At 56.9% G+C, this 9,960-nt stretch overlaps 1 protein-coding gene across 2 annotated transcripts; it reads left to right on the top strand.

Annotated features, from left to right (window-relative positions):
- The first annotated feature begins 826 nt into the window (after positions 1-826).
- On the top strand, positions 827-7,923 carry KIAA2013 (KIAA2013 ortholog). 2 transcript variants are annotated; one of them, XM_045475655.1, is made up of 4 exons: positions 827-2,012; positions 4,829-5,127; positions 5,203-5,682; positions 7,219-7,923. In XM_045475655.1, the coding sequence occupies exons 1-4, from the start codon at positions 980-982 to the stop codon at positions 7,234-7,236; spliced, it is 1,830 nt and encodes a 609-aa protein (XP_045331611.1). In that variant the 5' UTR covers positions 827-979; the 3' UTR covers positions 7,237-7,923. The 2 variants fall into 2 exon arrangements, with proteins under 2 accessions (XP_045331611.1, XP_045331610.1); XM_045475654.1 differs by having other exon boundaries at positions 830-2,012; positions 4,829-5,682.
- The last annotated feature ends 2,037 nt before the right edge of the window (positions 7,924-9,960 follow it).

Genomic DNA, 9,960 nt, shown 5'->3' with positions numbered 1-9,960 from the left:
ACTTTGGAATGTCCTGAAACCAAAGTGGAAACAATTGCTCCATTGTCCTCCCCTGTGCTCATATTGAATTTTTTCCCTTAGAAACAAAGCAAAATTTCTCTTCTGCATGGATGATTCACAATTTAAAGTCATTTTCAAATAATGAGATTTTAGTGTCTTATGTTATTTAATAAGTTAAAACTCAGGGTGACATCAAGAAGATGACGTGGTGTGGCAGAGAAATGAGACAGTCCTGGGCGGGATTCGTGTCTCCATATGCTGATCTGGAAGAGTTGGCAATAAAATATTTTGTATAAAGTCTAGTTTACGGTGGCTTCTTTCTTTCTTGTCTCTTTTTCTTTTCTTTCTGTCTGTCTGTCTGTCTGTCTGTCTTTCTGTCTGTCTTTCTTTCTTTCTTTCTTCCCTGTACTAAGGGTTGTTTTGCAGGGAAAATCGTCATTTTTACACAAAAGTTAAATTTTTTTTTTTTTTTTTAAATCGTAGGGCTGTTGAAAGCATCAGTAGCAAATGGGGCCCAACACGTGTTCAGTTTGGCTGGCTCAGTGTTTCTTTTACAAGTAAGTTGGACGCTCTCACGCCTCCACCCCCCCCCCCACCCCCACCCCTGCCCCGACCCAGACCCCAGCAGTCTCTGACTTCGCTCTATCAGCAGGGGAACGGGTGGTCCAGCCCCTGCGGCTCCGGTCAGTTCCTCGCCGAAGCTCCGCCCCCTTCTCTCCGACCCGCCCCTGTCTCTTCCCTCCGCCCATTCCTTCCCCTTGTGTCGCAAAAGACTCGGCGGCGCTTGACGGCCGGGGTTGTTTGACGGCCGGTGGCAACCGGGAGGGAGGAGGAAGCAGCGGTGACTGCTGCTGCGGCGGCTGCGGCAGGGGCCGGGTTGGGCGCCGCGGTCCGGGCCTGGGAGTGAGGCGCGGGCGGCCGGGCCGGTGGGCTGGGCGGCGGGCCCGGCGGCCGCCCCCGCGCCGCGCCTGGCGGCCCGATGTGGCTGCAGCAGCGGCTTAAGGGGCTGCCGGGACTGCTGTCGAGCAGCTGGGCCCGCCGCCTACTCTGCCTGCTCGGCCTCCTGCTGCTGCTTCTGTGGTTCGCCGGCTCCGGGGCGCGGCGGGCCGCGGGAGGCCTGCACCTGCTGTCCTGGTCCCGCGGCGAGCCGGGCGCCGCCGAGTCCTCCGCCTGCCTGGAGGCGGCCACCCGCGCCTGGCGCGGCCTGCGGGAGCGCGGCGAGGCTGTCCCACTGGGCCCTGGAGTGCCGGCCCTGGTGGCCAACGGCTTCCTGGCACTGGACGTGGCCGCCAACCGGCTGTGGGTGACTCCTGGAGAGCGAGAGCCCGCCGTGGCGCCGGACTTCGTGCCCTTCGTGCAGCTGCGACCGCTGAGTGCGCTCTCCGAAGCCGGAGAGTCAGTACTGTTGCTGCGTGAAGGGCTGCTGCGCCGAGTGCGTTGCCTGCAGCTCGGGACCTCAGGCCCCGGCCCTGCGGCCGCCGTCCCCGGACCCGCTTCGGCCTCCGGCCTCGTCACCGGATCCGGCCGCGACTGCGTGCTGCTGCAAGAGGACTTTCTGGCGCACCGGGGCCGACCCCACGTCTATCTGCAGCGTATCCAGCTCAACAATCCCACGGAGAGGGTGGCCGCGCTGCAGACTGTGGGGCCCACTGCCGGCCCGCTCCCCAGAGCCTTCACCAGTACCCTGGAGAAGGTGGGAGATCATCAGTTCCTCCTCTACTCGGGCCGGTCCCCGCCTTTTCCCACGGGGCTGGTGCACCTGGTGGTGGTGGCGGCCAAGAAGCTAGTGAACCGGCTCCAGGTGGCTCCCAAGACACAACTGGACGAGACAGTGTTGTGGGTGGTGCATGTTTCAGGCCCTATTAACCCCCAGGTGCTCAAAAACAAAGCAGCCAAGGAGCTCAAGGTGGTCCAGGATTTGGCACGGAAGGAAATGCTGGAGCTCTTGGAGATGCCAGCGGCTGAGCTGCTTCAAGACCACCAGCGCCTCTGGGCTCAGCTCTTCAGCCCAGGTGAGGCCTGGCCAGTTCTTGGGCCACAGTGCACACCTTACACCAGGGCCTCCGCGGCCCACCCTGGAGATGCCCCACTAAAGTCTGCAGAGTTGACCCTGAAGGGGAGCAGTGGGGGTGGTTAAAGGGAGCTTGGCCATTGACCTGGGCTGACTCTGCTCCACCGCTTGGTATTTGTGTGAGCGACGTGGGACCAGTTTACTGATCTCCATGGGCTTGTGTTCAGTAATAACAGGAGCACCCCAGAGGGCTTCTGTGAGTCCGAGGAAGGAATGAGCGTCAAAGACCGGCCTTACTGTTATTTGTCCTCATAAATGAGGCCTGATTTGGAGAGTGGTTTGGGGGGTCAGCTTGTAAAGGATAAATCAGGCAGAAGGGCCTGGCGGGTCCCCAGATTCTTTCTTTCCTCAGTCCCTCACGGTCTGGCTGGTGACAGGCATGCACTTTTTTTTTTTTTTTTTACATGTTTATTTTTGATAGAGGCAGAGAGAATGCAAGAGGGAGAGGGTCTGCAGAGGGTCTCTGCACTGATAGCAGAGAGCCCAATGCAGGGCTCGAACTCACGGACTGTGAGATCACCACCTGATCCAAAGCCAGATGCTTAACCGACTCAACCACCCAGGCATCCCCCCCCCCCCCCGCCCTTTTAAAGTGTATTTTGAGAGAGAGATCGAGAGAGCATATGAGCAGGGGAGGGGCAGAGAGAGAATCCCAAGCAGGCTCTGCACAGTCAGCATGGAGTCCCACAGTGGGGCTCAAACTCATGAACCATGAGGTCATGATGAGCTGAAATCGAGTGGGATGTTTAACCGACTGAGCCACCCAGGCCCCCCCCCCCACCTTTTTTTTAAAGTGACCTCTGCGGTTCGTGGGGCTTGAACTCAACAACACTGACATCAGGGGTCATGTGCTCCATTGACTGGAAGGGAATGGAACCTCTCCAGCAGGTGGAACGCACCCACCAAATAACTTCCTTCCCCTAAAGACTGTTGAAGTAAAGGAAATCGTATTCTAGGTGAAAGAGAGATTTTGGTTTCCAGGGTGCTCGTTGTCTAAATCCTTGTATTTAGTTGCTCGAAGTGTGTTTCACTCGTTCAGCAAGTATTGATCAAATCCTGCCAGGGACTGTTCTCCATATGACGGATAGAGAAGTGACCAGAACAAAGCGCCTGTTTCATGGTGCTTGCTTAAATTCTGGATGGGAGGAAGACAATAGTAGAAAAGTGAAAGTCGGAATAAATAAGCCAGATTGCTCTTTAGAATATGAAGTTCCATAGAGCGGGGCACCTGGGTGGCTCCGTCGGTTAAACCAGCCAGCCCTTGATTTCTTGTGTCAGGCTCTGTGCTGACAGTGAGGAGCCTCCTTGGGATTCTCTCTCTCTGTCTCTGTCTCCAATAGCGCTTGTGCAATCTCTCTCTCTCAAAATAAACTTAAAAAAAAAATTTTTTAAAGTTCCGTAGAGAAAAATTAAAAGTATGTGATTGAGGATGACTGGGTGGGGTTCAGAGTGGGGTGGGGGCCTCTGTTTAGCTCCAGTTGTCGGGGAGGCCTTTCCAAGGAGGAAGCACTTAAGCTAAGACCTGAATAGCAAGAAACTGACCATGTGATGATCTAGAGGGAGCTGGCAAGTCAGAGGCCCTAAGACAAGAGCAGGTTTGGTTGAGAGGCCAGGGTGGCTGGTGGGTAGCAAGCCAGGGAGGGGTCGAGGTAGCCAGATCCCGAAGGGCCTTGTAGACCGTGGTGATGACTGTGAATTTGATTCTACATGGGGTGGAAGGGAGAGCAGAGACAACTGTCGGATGTACATTTTTCAGGATCCCCTGGCTGTTCTATCCAGAATATGGACTATAAGGGACAAAAGTGGGACATGGAGACCAGATGAGAGGATTTTGCAGGAGCCGAGGTGAAAGAGGAGGGTGGCTGGCACCTGAGTTGTGGCCGTGGAGACAGAAGTGGATGGCTTCTGATACTTTCAGAAGTGGCGCCACCGGGACTTTGCACGGACTGGGCGTGGGGCGTGAGAACTGGAGGGTGACTCCTGAATTTGTGGGGAGCGCTCGAGCAAGTGTCTGGAGATAATTTGTGGAAGGATTGCTTTGGGGCTGGAAGAACTCAGAGCACGTCAGGTCCCAAATGCCTGTCAGGCGTCTGGGTGGAGACCCCAAATGGGCAGTTAGCTGTTCTGAGTCTAGAATTCATGCAGACTTGGGAGATCCGGTGTTCAGATGTTATTTAAAGCTCCAGGACTGGAGCACAGGATGATGGCAAGGAGCAACCCAGGATGGGCCAGAGCGCTGATGACGGTGTTCCGGAGGCAGAGGGCAGGGGGGCGGGGGGCGTGCTGGACTCTTCAACCGGCACCATGTCCCGGCCACGTCTGTGTTCTTCTGGGCGCTGGCAGGATTTATGTCTATTATGTTATTTATGTTATTATGTATAGGATTTAATGTTTATTTATTTTTGAGAGAGAGTGTGAGTGGGGAGGGGTGGGAGTGGGGGGTTGGGACTACGGATCCAAAGCAGGCTATGCACTGACAGTGGTGCCTGATGCGGGGCCTGAACTCACGAACCCTGAGATCAGGACCCGAGCCGAAGTTGGACGTCCAACTGACCGAGCCACCCGGGCGCCCCAGGAGGCCCCACCTTGAACAGGATTTTAGGCTTCAGGCCCACCGGGTCAAGTTGGTCATGTGGGGGAGCCGGAGCTCAGGGGAGGCTGGAGCTGCCATTTTCGTCGCTCCCGCTCTTCCCTTCAGAACCTCATCTTCCCGGCCGGGCCGTCCCCGCTTAACGTGCAACCTTTGTGGCGTTTCAGGTGTGGAGATGAAGAAGATCACGGACGCCCACACCCCGTCTGGCCTGACCGTGAACCTGACGCTGTACTACATGCTCTCCTGCTCACCAGCCCCGCTGCTCAACCCCAGCCTGAGCCACAGGGAGCGCGACCAGATGGAGTCGACGCTCAACTACGAAGATCACTGCTTCAGCGGCCACGCCACCATGCACGCCGAGAACCTGTGGCCGGGCCGGCTGTCGTCCGTCCAGCAGATCCTGCAGCTCTCTGACCTGTGGAAGCTGACCCTGCAGAAGCGCGGCTGCAAGGGGCTGGTGAAGGTGGGCGCCCCAGGCATCCTGCAGGGCATGGTGCTGAGCTTCGGGGGGCTGCAGTTCACCGAGAACCACCTCCAGTTCCAGGCCGACCCCGACGTGCTGCACAACAGCTACGCCCTGCACGGCATCCGCTACAAGAACGACCACATCGACCTAGCCGTGCTCGCGGACCCCGAGGGCAAGCCGTACCTGCACGTGTCCGTGGAGGCCCGCGGCCAGCCCGTCAGGATCTACGCCTGCGAGGCCGGCTGCCTGGAGGAGCCCGTGGAGCTGACCTCGGCGCCCCAGGGCCACACCTTCCCGGTCATGGTGACGCAGCCCATCACGCCGCTGCTCTACATCTCCACCGACCTCATGCATCTGCAGGACCTGCGCCACACGCTGCACCTCAAGGCCATCTTGGCTCACGACGAGCACATGGCCCAGCAGGACCCCGGGCTGCCCTTCCTCTTCTGGTTCAGCGTGGCCTCCCTCATCACCCTCTTCCACCTCTTCCTCTTCAAGCTCATCTACAACGAGTACTGTGGGCCTGGGGCCAAGCCCCTCTTCAGGAGTAAGGTATAAAGCCCCCCCGGGTCTTCAGAGCCTGAGGCCCCGGCCTTGTGTTCTGGCCTCAGACTAGGACAGGGGGAGGCCTGGGCGGCAGCGAGGTGTCCTCCGAAGCCAGTACCCTCAGCCCGCAGCACAGGCAGGAGGGAGCGTGTTTGCAGAGGCTATCAGAAAGTGACTTCTGAGAGGAGACCATAGGGAGGGACGGTGGTGGGGCGCCCGGGTGGCTCAGTCAGTTAAGTGTCCGACTCTCGATTCTGGCTCCGGCCATGATCTCACGGTTCACGAGATCGAGCCCCGCCTCGGGCTCTGCAATGACAGCGTGGAGCCTGCTTGGGATTCTCTCCGTCTCCTTCTCTCTGCCCTTCCCCAGCCTGCATGCACCCCCCTCCCTCAAAATAAATAAATAAACTTAAAATAATAATTGCAACAAGCCCCTAGATAGACCGAAACTGCTATCTAAGCCTCAGGTGAGCCCCCTGCGCTCCCTCCTGAGGGCCTGCTTGTGCCTCTCACTGTGGGCCAGCTAAGGTGGCCATCTCGTCAGCACAAGGCAAGGTCATTCCTCTCATTTCCTCAAACACCTTGGCCCCCAGGAAGCCATGACTTTGAGCATGGTCGCTGTGAGACTCTCATCAGGAATGTGTCTTGGGGATCAGGCTCGGTCCCAGGGGAGGCCGCCCCTTCTGCCCCACCACCCAGCGCTCCATGCTCCGTTGCTGCCAGGATTCCCCAGGAGAGGGAACAGAAGGAAGCCAGCCCATCGCTGGCAGTCACAGGAGAAAGTTCTCCAGAGGGAGCGGGGCTCGCTTCCCTTTCTCTCCTCTCCTCTTGTCGCACTAGCATGTGCAGAGATAGATTCAAGAGCTCTGGGTCTGTGCTCCCGAGCAGTTGAGGAGCCTGGGCCCGCTCCGGAGAAATGCCTCCTCACCTCCACAGAGGGCTTTGTGCCTTCTGGTTTCTAGTTTCTGGCCCGAGGCCAGGACTTGTGAAGCAGCAGCTCTCAGCCCTGACGGAGTGGGAGCAGGGTGGGCAGCAGGTCTGAGCCTGGAGCTTGGAGAACAAATGGAAGGTCAGATTAAAGGGAAACGTGGCCGAGCTGTAACAAAACAGGTGCTCCGTCTGCATTGCGTGGGTCTGACGGCCTCTGTTAAGTCGGCAGGCTGCTCCTCCCTGCTGCCTGGTCGGCTTCTCTGCTCTTCATCTGCCGTATACCCGTCTGCCCCCCGGTTCCCCACCCGATCCAGGAGACAGGCCAGACCCCTAATTTTGGGGTGCTACCCGTGGCCCTCAGTTGACTCGCGCTCGAGCTGGGGTCCCGCCAGGGCAGAGCCCAGCGAACACTGCGTCAGCCCGAGGAGGTGTCCGGGCCACCAACCCCACGGTGGCTCTAGTACGTCCCTGGGCCACAGTGTCTGCAGAGCCGGATCATCGCCCGGGCGGGATGCCACCAGGGGCATCCCCGTCACCTGCCCCGCGTGAGATTTCTGTAGCTTCCACGGGGTTGGTGGTGAACAATAACAACTTGTTTTGTTAATTGAACAGGAAGATCCCAGTGTCTGAGTGAAGTCCCATCTGCACAAGACACCCAGCACCGAAAGTCCTGCTGCACGAACAGGGGATCCTTCGAACGCACCCACCCTTTTGTGCCTTGTTGGGGACGCCAGTGACGCAGAGTGCGTGTGGATGTTCAGGAGTCTGCATCGGGGAGCGGGAGGGGAGGGCCGGTGGACTTTTTGTAAGCTTTCGACTCAATAAAATGAACCTGTATGGAAAATACTTGAAATTGAACTCACTCCTTCTGCTTTCCCCCCTTCTTCTGTCCCAGGAAACAGAGCCTCTTTTGAAAAGACCTGTCTAGGAAAAGTTGTGTTCTATTCCTAATTTAATGTGTTCTTTCTTGACTGAATTTTTAATTTATTGTTGTTGAGATTTTGCCGGATGGTTTTTGCACCCCCTTCAGACAGTGAATCTCGGGCGGGGATTTCCGACCTACGCCGCCCCCGGGGGGGCATCCGGAGGCCCTGCCGCCTGCACCTGCGCCTGCGTGGAGAGCGTGGGTCTCGGGTCCTCCCCGGTTTGCACGTCGTCTCTTTCTTACCATGAGCCTGTGGAGATCTGTGCTTTTGTACTTCTGGGCTTTAGGGGGAGGTATTTAACTTTCTAGGGGTTGATGATTGTTGGGTTTTGAAATACCAAAGCTTTTTTTTTTTTTTTGTTCTGTTTTTAAATAAATCTCTTTCAAACTTCCATGATCGGTTTGTGTGTGGTTTGAAACCTCTGGAGACAGCGTATCTTCCTCCATCAGCTGACTTTCAGGTAGTGTCTGAAGCAGATGGGCTGCCCAGCCCTTTGGGGATGGTTGATTCCCCCCCACACCTAATACTCCTCTTGAGAAGATGCTGATCCACCTTGGGGGGGGGGGTTGGTTCGCCAGGTCACCCGGCAGAGCGGGCGGATTGAGGAGCGTCAGCCCAGCCCCTTCCCTGCTGCAGTGCCTCTCCCCCACCTGCCCTAAACAGCCTAGATTTGTCTGTCCTGGGTTTTGCCAGCCCTGGGTTTTGCCAGCCCCGATGGACTTCTGCCTGTTGGTGGTGGTGGTTGTAGGATCTGATGACCCTGCCTTGTGGGGAGGAGAATGGGGCTGGGCCCAGGACCAGAAAGGGACTGAGCTAGGCCTGGCAGCCCGCCTTGGGAGGCCGTGGGCACAGCGTTGTGGGTGCTGCAGCATGACTCCCTGTGAAGCTTGGTCTGCTTGCCACCAGCAGAATGACGCTCACAATGGCATGCTGGGAGGGAAAGGAAACCTGTATCTCCACCTCTACCATGAGTTGTCCTGGCTCCACCCACCTTCCCCCTCATGCTCTGGATGGTGCAGAGCTCAGAAGTGCCTTCCTCGTCCAGCCGTGGGTCATTGGCTGGCCTACCCATTTAGGGAAGCAGGAATCTCACGGGGTGCAGCTGGATGTGGTGTACGGCGTGATGTGCCCTCCAGTTGTTTCGTGAGAGTAGAAGCTGCTTGGGGAGCCTGGGTGGCTCAGTCCGTTAAGCGTCCGACTTTGGCTCAGGTCGTGATCTCACGGTTGGTGTTTGAGCCCCGCCCCGCATTGGGCTCTGTGCTGACAGCTCGGAGCCTGGAGCGTGTTTTAGATTCTGTGTCTCCCTCTCTCTCTGCCCCTCCCCTGTTGGCACTCTCTCTCTCTCAAAAGTAAATAAACATTAAAAAAAAAAAAAAAAAAAAGGTGGAAGCTGCTTGACAAGAGCCACACTTAATGTTCCGCCCCTCTGTTTGGCTTGGAACTGGGCCTGTTAGAGGCTCCTAAACAGTAAAAACAAACCCATGTACCTGCTGCCCCGGAAAGACTGACTGAACAACCAGAATTTCAATAAACTCCTTGTGAATTACAGCTCGCGTCGAGCACTCACTCTGGGTCGCTTACTGGACATCTGCACGGGCCTCTGCGGGAGGAGGTTAGGATCCCCTTGGAATCTTACCAAGCTGCTTTCTCAGGGGTGGAAACTTGGAATGGGAAATTTAATTTCATGCTACTTAGCACTTCCCAAAAGCTGAGGGCTCGGTATGGACATGTATTAGCTCCCTGAAAACCGACCTGCATCTTGGGCCCCTGCTGATTTGCAAGTCCCCTAGGAGTTTCCTAGGAGTCATCTGAACCTGGTCCCTGTTCAAGAGGGTGGGGAGAGACCAAAGAATAAGGCAGGCCACTCCAGGGGGGTAGGCAGCAGGTGGAGTAAGAAGGGAACTTCCTCTAAGAGGCTTGTCTTGGGCTGTAAGACCAGTGGATCCTGGCACCCGCCTGCCACACATTAAAGCTTCTACAGAGGTCTTACCTGGGTTCAGACACGTGCTCAGTCACCATCATAGTGCTGTCCCCTTGGAGCAGCCTCTGGGAGCAGGAAAGGCACTCAGATCCCACATCCAGGGCCAGTGAAGGGGTGAGGAGCCTCTGATCACCTGGGGCCAGCTCACGGATCACTGGAGGTCACGTCCTCTCCATGACACCCTGACAGCCCCCCTCCTCTCAGCCCACCTTTTGCTCTGTGTCCCTGTCCCCCAAATTCACATGTTGAAATCCTAACCCCCAGTGTGATGGTGTTTAGAGGGAGCCCTGGGGGAGGTGACTAGGTCATTAGGGTGGAGTCCTCCCAAATGGGATTCTTGCCCTAATAAGACAGACCGCAGAGAGCACCCTCGTCCTCGCCTGTGTGTGGGGTGAGGCCACAACAGGCGTCTAACAGCCCAGAAGGGGTGCTCACCAGAACTCACGT

The sequence above is a fragment of the Leopardus geoffroyi genome, chromosome C1 (assembly GCF_018350155.1).
Source record: "Leopardus geoffroyi isolate Oge1 chromosome C1, O.geoffroyi_Oge1_pat1.0, whole genome shotgun sequence".
Lineage (NCBI taxonomy): Eukaryota > Metazoa > Chordata > Mammalia > Carnivora > Felidae > Leopardus > Leopardus geoffroyi.
The sequence above is the reverse complement of the archived record's forward strand: the minus strand, read 5'-3'. Positions and strand labels throughout refer to the sequence as shown.

What these genes read in the sequence shown, in the direction of transcription:
- KIAA2013 (XM_045475654.1), top strand. Translation starts at nt 980, where the DNA reads ATGTGGCTGCAGCAGCGGCTTAAGGGGCTGCCGGGACTGCTGTCGAGC. An exon ending in GGCTCAGCTCTTCAGCCCAG is followed by an intron (nt 2,013 to 4,828) that starts GTGAGGCCTGGC and finishes GTGGCGTTTCAG; the next exon opens with GTGTGGAGATGAAGAAGATC.